The sequence below is a fragment of the Nyctibius grandis genome, chromosome 18 (genome assembly GCF_013368605.1).
Source record: "Nyctibius grandis isolate bNycGra1 chromosome 18, bNycGra1.pri, whole genome shotgun sequence".
NCBI classification, from domain to species: domain Eukaryota; kingdom Metazoa; phylum Chordata; class Aves; order Nyctibiiformes; family Nyctibiidae; genus Nyctibius; species Nyctibius grandis.
In genome coordinates this window covers 4809931-4826477 of record NC_090675.1, presented here as the reverse complement: position 1 = coordinate 4826477, position 16547 = coordinate 4809931, and the positions used below count along the sequence as shown (strand labels likewise).

Sequence of the window (16547 nt, the reverse complement as noted above, 5' to 3'; positions counted from 1 at the left end):
AGAAAATCACTACTATTAGGTGGTTACATTAATGCTAGTTTGAGATAGTTCTGCCTAATTTGATTGCTCAAATTTTCAAAGGGATTTTTAAATTAACAGGATTTTAAGTGAAGAACCTATACAAGGTTCTTTGTTTTACACGCATTTCTTTCAGTAAGTGCTGCTTTAACCCACTCCTGACACTTTTTCTTTGCTGGGAGGGTGTTTGAGGTTTTTTTCTACTTGTTTTTTTAACTCAGAGGAGCTCCCCGATTTGGTTCAAAACACGGCTCCAGGAAGAGTGGTACTGGCACAGATGAGACCAAAGTCCAAGGACGGGAAAAAGCAGCGGGGAAGAAAAGGAGCAAGGCAGAAGCCAGAGTCACTGGTGGTGCTCTAGGGCACACGAGAAGAAATTCTCACCAAAATAGTGTGATTTACAGCTGTTACGGGTGAGTGGGAATAGAACACAGCCTCCCTGAGTGTGCTGGAAAACGTCTCCATGGCTAAATTTGCTTTTATTTAAATAAGCATATTCAGTGTATGCAGCCAGGCAGGAGTGTCATTTCCTAAGAACTCTTCTGAACATGCAGTTATTATAATTCATAACGCACTGACACACAGAAGCACGCATCCCATTATAAGCAAATATCCTATCATAACTACATATTTTCATGTTTATTCCTTAATTCAGAAATCCTGACAGGACTGTTTTACCTACACATTCTGCAATAGTCTCTATATTGCATTATCTTCATGCCAAATATATGCTGTGACACAAATAAAAAAGGAAAAATAGGAGTCTTCGACATGTTCAAACTTGAAGAAAGATTTCTCTAGTTAGAGAGACAGACTTACTAGGCTTACAGACCCTGGATTAAGCACAGAGAATTCAATCCCCTCATCTTTAATGTCAATAAAACCTACAGTACATGTAGTAAAGCCACCAGATTTTTAAGTGACCCACACAGATTATTTTATGAAAATTGAAGCTTTTTTTTCATACTATGGAAGCATTGACAGAGGAAAAATCCGTATGAAAAAATTGTTTCAGAAATTAAAAAGTGTAAAACAATATATTCTGCTAGCTTAATTTAGTAAAGACTAGAAAATGAAATTTAAAAGAATTCTGAAAGTTCTACCACCAGGAGATATTAAAAAAAGCAGATATGTTTCCACTTTACTACATTCACGCGCATTACAGGCAGATACATACACATCCCATTGCTAAGAAAAGCAAAAACCGAGCACGGTGGTAAAACCATTTACTTACACTGAGTTAAAATCCCTCAGCCTCAGTTTCTAATGGATTATGGCTTAATACTACACAGCCAACCCTGTGCCTCTTGGCAGAAGCAACGGATTTATCATCTCATGGATTAGCATCGTCAGCGATGCTCATTTTTTTGGTCTTTTATTCGCTACACAGATGGCAGCAACATGAACAATATGTAATCACCAGGGTAATAACCGGAATGCCTTTAGGAAGCACAACATCATGCTGCCTTGTTTTCTCAGTATTTTCTCTGGAATTTCTTGGTTTAAGATAATACCTACACACTGAGTCTCACATTACGGAGGTTAGAGTAGTGCCAGCCTAGCTTTACAGTTTTAGCCCCATTAAAATGGACATTACTTCTAGCATTCTGGGAGATCTCCAAAGGAGAAATATTTTGTTGTTAGAGACACACTAAAAGACATTAATGACTTTCAATGTTCCAGACTGAGAGTAAAAGCACAGTTTACTTTCCCATTTTGGGCTTTTTTTTCCCAGCTGAAGATATCTTCAATCTCATTTGCTTTTGGATGAATGTCCTGTATTTTAACTGCCTCACTCTAGCATTTTCAGAAATTCCAAAACTGATAGCACTGTTCAACCACATGGTGCTTTAGGCAGAAGAGATATTAGGCAGTTGTTTACTCACTCAAAGTTGTTTATAAGCTAAACCAGTCAGCGGTTTATTAGACATTCATTAGACAGCGGTTTATAAGCTGGACCAGCCAATTCACAGGACACATTGTTTACAAGCTTTTCCTTCTGCTTCCAGAACTTTGTTTTAACTTCGAGGCGTCAGTGCTAACTGAAGACTCATCCACAAAATTCACGGGATAACATGCCTTTTTCAGGAAGTGTTTGGTCCTTAGTCAGCAAGTTACTCAGTTCTGCGTGGGCTATCTCTCCAAAAAGCCTTGTTTTATTCTGTGCTGATGAAGAGGATTGAGGATGGTACATATCCCCAAGGAATTTTCTTAACGTATTCCTGCTTCTTTGTACATTGGGAAAAAAAAAAGAAAAGTACAGCTCTTAATTCTATTCTCTTAATTGATTCAGAGCTGCTCTCATTCTGGCACTGATGTTATTTTGACCTCATTCTTTCCATGACAAGTCTTCAAGATAGCCTGGGTCTTGCAGACAGCCTTCTAGTAAGAAGCCAAGATGCGTCTGTTACTTTACAATACATTTATGCATCAGCTGAACAGTCCTCTGAATGCAAGGAAGATGGTATAGAAGCCAGGAGGATTTACAGGCGCAGAGGTGTATTTGCATTAACACAGTACAGAACACACGCCCTCCTACTTGGCTTTAGGATCAGGCCTTGCACATACCCAGCTGGTCCACAGCTCAGGCTGAAACGAATGTCAGTCCTGCAACAGCCATGGAATCAGATCTATTCCCACAGCATAGTAATATGCTTAATCTAAGACTACCATCCACATTTCAAGGACTAAATCACATTTCGACCCCTAAAGTAAGAAACAGCATTTTAGCTAACATTTCTTTTCATAAGAGCCATAATAACTGGTACTCACAGATAAGGTATATGCAGGAATATTAACTGTCATAGCTGGAATGCCCCAGTATGTGTTATTTAGTCCTGCAGATCTCTGCACAATCTTTTCCCTCATGTCATCAACAGTCAAAATCTGGACTTTTCTTCCAGCACAGGTTGTCTTTGATGTCACTCAAAGCATTTGACACTGCAGCGACCTTCACATTTGTCCAGGATACCGGAAAAAAACACCCACTGCCATACTGCTGGTGCCCACTGATGGAAAATTGCCCCTGATACTCTGTCAAAACACCCACATAAAGTTTCTGAAGGCTAAAGTCCCTATTTCTCAGTCTTCTTACAGCGTACTGCTAAAACATTTCTAAATTTAGTAATTCAGTATTAACTCATGGCGACATCCAAATGCTGCAACCTACTACAAGATAATAAGAGATTAAAAGAACGTCCACCTACATGTATAATTTTCCCTGTTTCATTAACAGGAGAATTTTGTGCACCACCAAGGCACACAGCACTTTGGTCAGCATTATGAGTTTGTGAGAGGAAACAAACGCTCAGAGAAAAACAACAGTGAAATTTCATCAGTAAATCATTTTCTCTAGGAAGCCCCAGGCACATTGCTGTTCTCTAACAGTTAAGTTGTTTCTTCTCATAAATCGATAAGCCCAGCTTTTGCTGTAGGGTGTTTTTATTGAAAACTATGACCCTAGCCATTTTCCTTATTTTGCAGCACGTCTCTACAACGGCAATGCTTGGGCAGACTCTCGTCATCCCTCAGGAACACACCTCGGGATAACTGTACTTCTCCACGGTTCACTTCTCTGCACGGCACCATCATGCACATACCTACATGCCTCTTGAATTTATAGCTCTCTGCACTTCATACAAAGTTTGGCTTGAATCTGAGCAGTAACAACTCGAAGAAAAAAAGGGGAAGCTGCTTTACTCCAGGTAAGGTGGCATGACATGACGTGGTAACATCTCTTGTAGCTCACAGCACCCCATCCCTTCTACCAGTACATTCAGTTTTGCCTCATTTTAAACGCGAGTTTGAAGGACTACACTGGGAGTGGGGAAAAGAGGAGTTATTGATCGAGCACCATTTTATCTGAAAAAGATACATATTGCTCTTCACCAATCAGAAGATTTAGAGTTCTGTAAAAGACAACAGAATTCCCCCTCTCTGCCCCTCAAATCCACATTGCTTAGACTTTACTATGGAAGTACGCTGTATAAGCGGGATTTTATAGCTCAGACAAACACGCTGCAGCACAATGGGTTACTATTTTGTAAGGAAGCGATTTCAGTACTGACTCTCTTCAAATGGCATTGGATTGCATTTCGGGCTGCTGGCCAATTTCTGACATTGTTTTCATGCATGAAATGGAAAGCCACGAGGGGCTGAAATGCAAAAAGATGACAAGACTTGGCTTTGGAAGGAACAGTGATCAGGTTGTCTCCAAAAAAGTATATATTTTTTCTAAATTACATTGTGCCTGTAAACCCCTCCATCCCCTGAAGCTACGCAATGTACAAATACATGGAAAAGATAATCCTAACACCAGAGAATTCACCTTTCAAATTCTGAACTTAAGTGGTGACATTTTGCTATGCTGTACAGTTAAGATCTCTCTGAACAGTGCTCGTACATTACTTGAGACGTGCCAGTATGAGAATATTGATTCTACAACCCTGTAGTTAGTTATGAAGACACATTAGAAAATAATCTCAAGCTTTGTGTCTAAACACACACAAAAATGTTATCCCAATAATATATGATATTACAAAATGAAAGGATGTGCTGTTTTGCACTTCACTGTTGAACATGCAGCTGTCCTTCAGAGATGCATAGCAGCTTGCCTGTGCTCCTTTGCACTGCTCAATTAACCTAACAACAAATGCAAACAGGCTGAAATAATAAATTTAGGGTTCTAGTTATTTTATATTGCCATTTATAATCACGACTTCTTAATTACTGTTCATTTCAACCTACAGAAAGAATTATTTCTTTTTTTCCACTCCTAGCTGAGGTTAACATGCAGTATTAACTGGAGACGTAGAGACGAGGCAAAACAACTGAGAGATACCTTAAAACACACACAGAGCCCGAGACATGGACCTCACGAATGTTGTTACACATTGTCTATATAAATAAAACTTTTGATACAATTTTGACATATATTGGTCATTCCATACAAGAAAAGTGATTGATAGAGTATAAAAGTTACTGAAACTTTAAACTAAAGAAAAGATTCAAGCAGTGCTCTAGACAGCATCATTATTATGGTTTAAAGAGGTCACTGGAATTAGAGCTTGCATAGTGGACCCTCAGAAAAAAAAAAACCAAGAAGTTCAAAAGACCCCTGGAATTTCTCATTCAACCCAAACACATACAAATGGCTATGCTGAAGTTGTACTTTAGCTCTTTTGGTATTCTTCAGAATAACTTAAATGATAGCCAGCGTGAAAATGTTGTATCCTAACAGAGCTGCGTAATTGCACGCTTAATGACCAAGAATAAGTAAAAAGAGAGGCACAGCGCGAGCAACACCCAAGCAATCAACTCTTTCATAAGATAAGCACATACAAAAGTTAGTATCATTACCTGGAATATTACATTGATAGTAGTCAGGATCATCTGATTCCTCCTTCACTGTTGCTGTTGCCATTTCCAAAGAAATCCCTGTAGAAGCAACAAAGGAATCAAATATGGAAACTAATAATAACCAGATTCTTAAAAAAACAAACAAACAAAACACCCCCCAAGATCCTCACTAGTCTCTATTCAAAAAAAAAAAGAAAAAAATATTTTCAGGTGCTGAGACACTAAACAACCGTTGAGCACAGTTTTATGTTTCAGTTTGGTCACTGTCAGAAGGGATTCAGAATAAAATGCTTCCCTACAAACTAGGCATCCTTGCAAATGCTATCTCGGATCTGAAGAATTAAAAAGAATGGTCTCCTTCCTTTTTGCTCCCTAGCACAGTTAAAAAAAATATATATATTTTAACACTCATTGTGCTGAAAGTACTTCTAGACCTACTCCTGCTCACTCCTCTGTACAGCCAAGTTCAGATACAGTCTGCATCAAACTGTGCTGCTGATGGAGCAACAACAAAGATCCTCAGCTGCTCTTGGCTTCCCTCAAGTGAAATCTCCCCTCCATAAGCCTTCACAGCATTCCCTAAAATGTTTCCAAACCATTCCAACAAAAGGAGAATTACTTAAAATGCCTAGAAAGGAGCACTGCAAAGAGTCCGAGACTGACTTGACAAAAACCTCAAGTTAACTCTTCGCGTACGTTAAGCTAAACATTAACCATGACGGGTTCCCAAACCACGAGTTTAAAGTTGTGAAGCACAAAGAACTAGAGCAAAAAACCTGGATTAAATATAAAAACTTAATTCTTATACCAAATGCTGAGCAGTGTGGCCCAACCTAACAAAAGGGAAAGTCACCAGCTTATCTCTAAGCACACCTGCCGTCTCATTGGCTTTAATGGGATTATTCACGCCTTTATCTCAAAGCATACACCAAAGCATTGCTCTGCTGCAGGTCACAGCACCTTGCAGGATCATGTCCTACCTGCAGGGGAACTTAGGAATGCTTGGGCATTTTTTTAACAATCAATAACACATTTTGCTATTTATTTCCATTTTAGCTAGCAAACTAAAATACTGAAAATGTCAGAATGTCTGTAATATTAACAAACCAACCGAGTTTTCCTCTCCTCATTATGGATAAAGTGATCTTGAATAAGAACAAAATAAAAACCAAAGGATTTTCTTCTTCTCCACTTAAAACTAAACTATTTACAAAGAGAAATTATTTTTGTCTGCAAAATTTTACAAATCTCCTCCTTCTAGAAAGGGAAAACATTTGGCTAAAGTTCAATACTTGATAAAAACTCCAAGTGAAAAGTGGACAATTTCAAGGAAATAAGTTTTTCCTTCTCACAAAGGATGGCTTTTTGCTGCTTTTTTCTTGGAGATTCCTATCTTTGCTTAAATTTAGCCTTCTGAACATAAACTGACCATTTTTTTGCAAATAAGGGCAAAATTTTGGACATACCAGAATCCTCATTTGGTTCTGTTTTCACTTGAATAGGAGGACAACTACAAAAATAAACAAATCAAGCATGTTGACATTATAAAAACCAGATATCACATTTCTGGAAAGTTCCTCAAGCTTTACAAATTATCAAGTAAAAATCGATCTCCCAGTATTTTCTTCCAACTAGGAACACAAAAGTAAAAAACTGCATCTTGGCTCATCTGATTTAGCTCAAGGGAAATGCCAGGAATCTCCTATCCCTACATTTTCAGGACACATTCAATATTCAAAGCTTATTTACCATTTAATGAGAAGCAAACTCAGAAGCACAGAAAACTGATCCCTGTTTTCACATTAACCAATTTTTTATTTATTCCAGATATAATCTCTTCATTTACTAGCAAAAAAACACCTTATTTTAGTTTTTTTAATTGAGGAGGGGGAAGGTAGCAACATTACATCTGTTCCCCATCGCTGCTGCATCATAAAACATGACAAACTTTTCCCTGACTGACAGACTGTGAATTAAGAACACTCATCGGGCTAATCAAACTTTGCCATCTGTTTAATTTGTAACAGTTTCCCCACAAATGATAGTCAAAAGAATGAGAAAATTCAGCATCATACTTTTTATAACCCTAGGCAAGCAAAAGTTATCCAAAGGTCAGCTGGACAGAAAAAGCACATTAAGAGAAAGATAAATGATACAAAAATAAATAGCTGATACAAAAAAATGACATTATTTTAAATTCACCTTCCACCTGGAGGTATAATTGAATGTGAAGGATCTGTCATATGAGCTCCTGAAAGTAAAAGACAATCTTTGAATTCCCTGTACTCCATTTACCTTAAACATAAATTGAAAAACGTAACATTGATTTCATGAAGCAAAAACCTGCTCACATTTTACAAGCATATGTGCATATTTTCTGTGTTCACAGATACACAGAGGGAAAAATCTCGTAAACTGCTTTATTAATCTATAAAGCAACACCAATATAAAATCACTTCAAATGTGCATTTCACCATGCTTTTCACTGCTCTCTTCCATGATGCCAAGTGAAAATCTTGTGAAACAAAGCTAAACAAATCTTTCACCTAAACTCTGCCAAAAGGAAATGGATAGTTTTATAAAGATTCAGCTTAGCCCTAAATTACAGCTAGACACAAATAGATTATGTTTTTAGAATGTTATTGACCACACTGAAAACCTGCCTTCCATTTTCAACAGCCATATATTATTACTAGAATCTCTGTAATTTCCCACTCTCTAGTCTTCTTACTGGGCACAGGCAACACATTTCTAATTTTACTAATCCATCATCAACTTCTGGCTGTTCCACCTGAGAAAGTAAAACTTTTCTTTTTTGACTACATTCCTATACAGATTGCTTCATCCTCTGCATAAGAAAATCCTCACACATACAGATTTTGCAAGTAAAGCAACATGATCCCATGAAAGGAACAGGACAAGGGATTTCTTCTAAGCTAGAAGTGAATCTTTGCGGAGTTTTAAAAAACTCACTCTAGCTCAGATTTTTTTCTTATGTAGAGGCTTTCATAGGAACTACACCACCTAGCCACTTCAGAAGATTAAATCAATTTTAAAAATTAGATATAAGTGCCAAAATCAGCTATGTATTGGAACATAGAGCACTGCAAAGTTTTGGCAGCTTCTAAAAATGTAATGCAGTCCATCAGTTTACTGCTCCTTTCCCTAGGATACTATCCAATTCACATTAAATTTAAATTCGGTAAAAGGATGAAGAACACAACAGAACAAATTTTATCTCTAATTAGTTGCTCCTGGCAGAACGCATAAAGGAAAAGGTTATAGTTCCATAAGCAAGGCAACTCATAGTCTGGGAATTTCTGCAAAGTTTGCCACTTTATCCACATGACCAAATCTTCCATCTATATTACTATCTAATCTCAAATTCTAATCTGTTTCTGTTTAGTCTGAGTAAGTAGTGACTTACCTAGGTGTTTCTTTGGCTCTAGGAAAGGCCTGTGTGGAAACACAGAAAAAAAAAAACCCACAGCTTTAGCAAAGACATCGTTACGTACTTGGTCATATAACGTTAGAGAGAGCACTCCTGTTTAAAGAGAAACAGGCTGCAATCTGTTTAATTAAAAATTAAAATTAATTGAACTTAATTTCAGTACAAAACCAAAGTGGACAGACCAGCACAAGAGAGAGCATGTAACCTTTTGATGATAAATGAGATCCCTGACTTGTTTTCCAAAATCCATTTCAGGGTTGAAACATCGTAATTTGCCGGATGTTTGAACGCAAGTCCTTCAGGCAGGCCCTGCACTACCACAGCAGACTGGTCCCTCTGAATCTTCTCATATGGCACAGGTACCACTGTTGACTTTCCTAAAGCTTTACCTAGGAAAAAAAGAAGATAGTTATGAGGTCAAGAGCGTGCAAGTTAGCAAGAGGATGAGTCCCTCATAAAACCTGTGGAGATGACCGGAGCAAAAGCAAGGTGCAGATGCAAATCTACAGGAAACCAAGTACTGCTTGTACTAACATGTGCTGGAACCCACTGAGATGCAGAGGCTTTCTTGAAACAAAACTAAATGGACTGTGCTGTTCAATCATCTGAAATCACATCCCACAAGACACAAGAAGAAAACTATCCAATATATGTGTATGTTTTAGAATTCGCTACTAAAAAAGTTAAACTTACCAGCTTAACAGCAGTATAGCTGGAAGGTTAAGATCATGCAGTACTTCCCTCCCAACTGGAATAAAAATTTAGAGATCCAGAACAGCTATTTTGAAGACTTTAAAGCACCCACCATAGCAAAAGCAGAAAAAGTCCTCCACAGACTTTCTGAGAGCTTCCAGTTCCACAACATCCACTGTCAGTCTGTTTACAGGCGGTATAGTCTTTGTTTTCTGCAGTTCTGCAGCCCTCTCCTCTTCTCTAACACCTGCCAGTTATTTATAAAAACAAGACAAAAATAAATAATAAGTTATTAGAATTCCCAGTACCTAGTCCCTCTAGTTTAGACTAGAGATACCCAGGAAGGATTCCTGCCAGAAAGTCATAAGCACTTATTTACCTTAGAAGCAAATGCACTTATCTATGTACATAAGCAATGAGTAAATTTAAATTTACACCAAAATTATTATATCCTCCTTACAACCTTTGTAAATATCACCCTCTGAGTTGCGAGAATGATGAATTAAGAGACACATTCAAGTAGGGTTTTTTGTCATGAGGAGGTAGAAAACACTATTAATCTCAGGACATCATCATGCAGAACAGAGAAGTTTTGAGCCCTACACCTTGTTCTAGTCTCTGAGCAAAAGTCATTGCAAAAGGAGCGAGGGAATAACAATGCTTTCAATATTAAAAAGCAAACGGAAATTATTGTTTCGGGTGGCAGCCTTCCTTTCTTATCATTCAGTTATTGCAAAGATTTACTGAGAATCACCTAGCAAAAATATGGGAAAACAACAGAGAGATCCTGCATTTGAAAGAGCAAGGAGATCTATGTGTCTGTGTGCAAGAGAATGATCACCGCTGAAGTTGTGCCATGACTTCACCATGAGCAAGCCCAGTGGTAAGTCTGAAACGCTGCAATTTGCATTACCAGTACTGCCGGCATCATAATTCTAGGCTAATACAAGAAAACAAACATCAGTTTGAACAACTGGTTACAAATCAGTTGTGAAATGAACTGAAGCAGCAATGCTTCTAGTAAAAATGCATTTATCATCTTAAAAACTCATATCTTTATTTAAAAGAGAACCTCCTCCTTCCTCTACAGATCACACGTCTGCTTTGTGCCCTGGAAAGTCACCTCCACGCGACATTTAGCTCTCCAGCTCTTCAGGCCTGAAACTTTTGCTTTCTCTGCAATATGACAGGGCCTACCATAACACATAAATAATGCAAAAATGGAATATTATTATTTACCCATCACACAGGGGCTTGTTAATGACAGTTGATAAGGTTTGTCTGGAGACTTGGGGGGTAAGGGACATCAGTTTCCATTTATAGCTACAGGCAATGTTGCTTTTTAGGTGGTTTCTTCCCACATGAGAGACTGATTCACTGAAAACGCCTTTACTGCCAGTAGCTTCTCAAAAATGTACCCACACTTTCTAAAAATAATAAGCAAAACAAAAATAAGATGATGACACTGCTCACTTCCCATTAAAATGAAAAACAGATAAAAAGACAGAAATTTTCCTTCTTAACTAGAAGAAACCCTTATCGCTGTTTTTTATTACATGATTTTTATCCTTACATGATTTTTACCCATTTTCTTGAGCCCACATTATGAATCTGCCTCCCTAATCTCTCCCAGGTTTGTTGGCCAGTTTCAATCAAGTCTGACAAACAAGATCAAGTCTCAAAGACAGTAAGCTTTAGAAGAGCTCTGCACAACTGATCAAACCTAGAAGCCCTTCAGCTCCTCCTGGCAGCACTGACGGACACATCTCCACTTGTTGGAGGCTACACAACTTACAGGCTCCATGGAAGCTCTTGCCATAATTACGAGACCACCCAGCAGGATTCAGGCTACGTCTGGGACAGGGGATGCCTGGGGCATGTGCAACAAGATCTGGAGGGGAAGAGGGATGGGGGGCTGTATTTACAGGGTAAATGGCTCAGGAAGGGTTAGGAACAGTTATATGGTAAAAGAATTGCATTCTACACTGCTGGGAGTACACTGCAGGATTAGTCCAGTTACTCTGCAAAAGTTGTTCTGGATTCAGCAGGATTACTATGAACCAGCTCCTAACAATCCTCATCTTGCACTGAGAGTCTGTACACGGCTGAGTGTCTCTTATCTTCTTGTGCTATCCAGGTGTTTTGGTTATTCTGAACAACCTTCCCTCTTACCTGTCCTAATCAGCAGCACACTGGGTTTGACAGTCCAGCCTACCACTTGGCTTGAAAAGGAACCTCCCAGCTGTCACCATCCTTATAAAATGAATATATTACAAAATGAACAGATTGCTTTAAAATTTTTTTTTTAAAAAAAAAGCTCTCACAAAAATTTTTGTGATGGAACAAAAAATGGAATACTTGAAACAATCAAATTTTAATCAGGTAATTTTTTCTTGTTGCATGCCGGCAATTAAGACAGCTACACCCTGATCTCTGTATGGGCAGACTCTCCAGTTTCCTGCCTTAAAAAGATGCTGTTCTGCTTATGAATTGACGAAGAGAATTACAGCTCAGCAGAGTTACACAACACCTATTCTGAAGCATGGTCTGAGTGCAGCAGAGTAAAACAGGCCATAAAGCGCGTCTGTCTTCAAAGCAGCCGACTCAGAGGGAAGGGGAAAGCTGCTGTTTGGAGGAGGCAGGCTGCATTTCACCTGCGGAGCAGAGCACGCTCCGCTGGGTCACGCTGCAGCCAAGTGACAAAACCAGCACTGTCCACATCTCAAATGTGACCTGAAGATGAGATGCTACACAAACAACAGAGAAAAGCTGGGGGGATTCAGTATCTGAAGCTGATGGAGCTCAACACTGCTCTAGCAAAAGAGCTGTCCCATGGTACATAAGGCATCTTAACAACAGCAGAAGGTTTTTTTATCAGGTGGTTTTTAATCCCCCAGGTACAGAAAGCTAAGAAGTAATTATAAAAGTATGAATGTCACCCCTATGCAGACACTCTGAGAGGCAACTTAACAGCAACTATTACTGTGTGTCAACACTCACGTACATATATTTTATCATTTGTGCTTAAGGAAAATTACTCTCTGAAAATAACTATGAGCAATGAAAGAGGGAAAGTAAATGCATGTGTAGTTAAAAGCGTCTTGCTTTGTTTTATGATGCATCCGCCCAGTTCATCTGTGACCTTTTTAAGGCCATCAAGTTTTACAGTTCAGGAAATTGGACAATAACCTCAAATTAAAGAAAAATCATTTTATGATTATCAAAGGATCACTTAAACCACAAGAAAAGCAAATCACCTGAGGCAGAATTTAGAAGCCAGGGAATTTCAAAAAGATCAGCTATCTACAGTAATTTTCTTTTTGTTTGTGACTCTGAGGGAACAAGATGGGTGGTCCCCACCGAAATGTGACTGAACTTTCTTAGCAAGTTTTTTAAACTAGCTGTCAGCTTTATACCCCTTAACGGGCTAGGCAGAGACAGAACAGGAAAGGTTTCTAACAATCAAGCCAAGCAACCTATCTCTAATAAGGCTGTAAAAGAGGCCAGTTACCCAAATCTGAAATAAACCCAGAAAAATAGCATGGAGCTCTGAGCTAGGCAAGGCACGGCTAAAGCTAATGGTGCTGGAAAGAACAGGCATCCGGACTGGCACACGACCTGCAAGAGTCTCCGTTCCTGACACATCCATGGAGCCAGAGGGGCAGACGATGGAAGCAAAGGAAGCACCCCTAAGGAAGGGGGGCAGAAAGTGATCTTATAAAACTCTTTAAAAATAACTTGTGTCTAACTGCGTAGCAGAGGCTTTGAAAATGCATAGTTTGCTTTTTCCACCCCCCTCTAAACTGCTGAAGCATTAAATTAGTTACAAAGTCAAAGAGATGAGGGAGCACAATGTCAGAAGGAGAACTCCCCAGAAAACCTGACATTTCTATTCACTCAAACACCAGAAGGATTCAATGAGACAGAAGCCTAGCCACAGATCTGCAAGCAGGTCCACAGTAGCCTAGTTTATGGGAAGACTCATTTTACTTGCCTGCAGATGATGGAGGATATCCAAAAAGGAACAGTAATCCATGTAGCAAAGATACTGAGGAGCCAAAGCTGAGCTATCTTTCCCATGAGGTCTTTGGAGCATTGTGTGTCATTCATTCACCACGAGCAGGAGGAACAGCTGTGCCCATTAAAAACACTCAAATTCTGAGCATTCTTGAAGCTACAAGGAGTTCTTGCAACCTGTGGCTGGATAGACATGGAGGTACAGGCAAGAAGAATGAAAGACGCTGGGCCAAAGTCTCTAGCAGGACTTGAAGGTAAACTCTGGCCCATACCAGATGCATTATTAAGATCAGTGTGGAAACTTGAGGCCACCAGAAGGAAAACAAAGGCTCCTAAAAATAAAGGACCTATCATCCAAGATGAACCATCCGCAGATGCAAGATGGCCCCACCTCAGGCAAGTGAGCCCAAAGCCCTGGCACCAAAGAAAGAAAAAGCAGCATGACTGGGAGAGCTGACAGAAAGTTGCAGAACTAGCAGGATTATGCTTCCGTGCGACCTACATACCGATGGTGCAACAGCCGGTACCCGTGGAAATGCTAGCAGAGACAACTGAGATTCTTGGAGAACAACCAGCTCCTTGGCAGATGGGATGGAACACACAATGCTGGGTAAATCTCTTTCAAAGTCCAGAGCAGATGACCAAAAAGGTGTTTGAGTCAGGAAGCTCTTCTGAAAGTTCACTTCCAACAGGCAAATACAACCTGGCGATGATGAGGCCTCTTCTGGGTTTCTTGTTTGTTTGTTTTATAAACCACCTCCATCTCCACTCAAATGGGAATGAATTCCACAGAGCTGATACTAAACCTTGACCAAACCTCAGGGGAAACTGCCAAGATGGCAAAGATGAATACATGAAGGGAACAGCATTCTTGAGACACCCCAGGAATAAGTCTGTTCAGGATGGCTGATAACCCACAACTCCACAGCAATCCAGAGAGCAAAGAGGCACTTCATCGTGCCAAGGCCATCCAAGAGGAACTGAGGACCACACAATACACTTCAGCAGGGAACAGCAACTAAAACAAAGATATACTGGCAGGGCAAGACATGTATGACTTTGATTGCTTACAGCGCACAGGTATCCATGCTTGTCCGTATTCTGAATACAAGCAGGCACTCAAAGAATATATTCTTCTCATGTACAACACAAATTTACACAGGCTTAGAATAACTGACGCTGCAGGTTACCCAAGTTACATGTTAACGTGTACAAGCACGTGCAGTTCTACATCAACTGAAACATACCATTTCACTGTAACACAGGGCTTACAGCCTTAATTAAGCACAGTTCAGAAGAATATATTATCTGACCCAATTTTAAATAATTAATGCCTGTTGACTGGTTCTCCAACACTTACCACACAACCATTAAAAAAAGCATTGCTATAATCTGTTTCTAATACGTTTTCTTAAGGTAATAGGGTATATGAGATATGCGCAGGGCTCCTCCTTCCCCTGCAGCTAGGCATTAGGGAGCCCATGTTGGTGAAAGTCGTTATGAATGAAAGCCACAGGAAACCCAAACGTCAGCGCTGCTTTCACTGAACCGCTGTCACGTTTATCAGCCCTATACTGCTTGAAAGCGTACATGCTACTTCCTTCATAAACCTCACATATACATTCCATCAATTTAGCCCACTAAATTATGCTCCTGCTTTATTCATTATGTTGGAATAAAGCAAAGGATCAGGATTATCAGAACTAATGCAAGATTTAAACACATGCACATACCTATAGAAACCACGTCCGATACAGTCGAACACAAGCATGGATAAGGAGCCAGTGCTTCCCACGGTACAGAAACAGAAATACAGACCCAGCCAGGGAGATCAAACATCAAATCCCAGTTATTTCAACCTCCCTACCAATAGGTGTGCCCAGTATACAAAGTCTCCAGTATATCAGGGCCCATGATACCACTGTACTGGCAATAAAAGAAAGTATCTAGGACCTCCTAAGTCGTTTAAGAACAACAACAACAAAAAAAAAGAAATCAGATGAAAAACTGAACTCTGCCCCCCCCTTTTTCAGCTAACAGTTTTCATAAATACCAGTATCAGAAGACTGCCTCTGTAAAAAAACAAAAAGGAATTGGTTCATCTTATACTTGATTCCTCCGTGAGGTTTGTAATTCTGCATTTTGAGACCAGTTATCTGTTACAATGCAACATTGTGGTGACTTTTCTTAGAGTAAATATACTTGTGCGCAGAGAGAGTCACTGTCTAAGCGAGTAGGACAGTGGCAAAAATACAGAGCCCCACCACAAACAAATGACCTCAAAACAAAACCTCCATGAGAATTTTAGCTAGCAGCAAAAGCACTTTTAGGAGCAAATGTTTCTGCTACAGATTAAACTTAGTTGCTTTCCAAGTAGTATTTAACTAGTCAAGCCAGAACATTTTACAGCTGTTGCTTTTAAACTCCCCTCCAGACTGATTCTTCTCATACCCTGCTTTTGACCTGCATCTTCTCCCTTTCCCTTAGCAGGTAAAGGTACATTTCGTTATTGATTAAGCAGTTTCCATCAACAAAGCTTTCCTAAATGAGCACATCAACATTCCCCCAGAGTGTCACTGAATCTTTGGAACCTAACTCCTAAAAATACTGTCCTGTACTCAATGGATCATGTTTTATGAACACAAAAGTTCCACTGTTTTACTATAAAAATTAAATTAAACTAAACCCATACTCTAGATGTACTTAAAGGAGTACCAAAGTAATGCAGTGTCCTGGTTTGGCCTAAACCAGGCCGATTTTCCTTTCAGTGATTTTTACTTTCAGCTAAGTCTCCTCTAACTAACTGCATGTTTTTGCAGACAGTGTCTGCTTCCAGGACTGATAACGCTCGAAGTTTGTAGTTATCACTGAGGCACCGGTAGGGATGTTGTGCAGAAAGGCTCTTGCTGTACTTATTCTTGAGAGAAACCAAGGTCACTGCTGAATTCCTCATTGCTTACGAGTGAAGAGCCGAAGGGGGGGTCGCAGCTGCAGAGGGGAGCGGACAGGG

General features: G+C 39.5%; 1 protein-coding gene across 9 annotated transcripts in view; it reads right to left on the bottom strand.

Moving 5' to 3' along the window:
* GTF2I (general transcription factor IIi) overlaps window positions 1–16547 on the bottom strand; it is a 64289-nt gene that overhangs the window by 33528 nt on the left and 14214 nt on the right. For 7 of the 9 annotated variants that reach the window (XM_068415974.1, XM_068415972.1, XM_068415973.1 and 4 more), the window contains 6 exons: window positions 9633–9767; window positions 9033–9216; window positions 8804–8832; window positions 7579–7627; window positions 6843–6886; window positions 5377–5454 (listed from right to left, as the gene is read on the bottom strand). In XM_068415974.1, the coding sequence (XP_068272075.1) occupies window positions 5377–5454; window positions 6843–6886; window positions 7579–7627; window positions 8804–8832; window positions 9033–9216; window positions 9633–9767 (519 nt within the window). Of the gene's footprint in view, window positions 1–5376; window positions 5455–6842; window positions 6887–7578; window positions 7628–8803; window positions 8833–9032; window positions 9217–9632; window positions 9768–10759; window positions 10920–16547 lie in introns of those variants that run through there. The other 2 variants (XM_068415981.1, XM_068415979.1) reach the window with 2 other exon arrangements.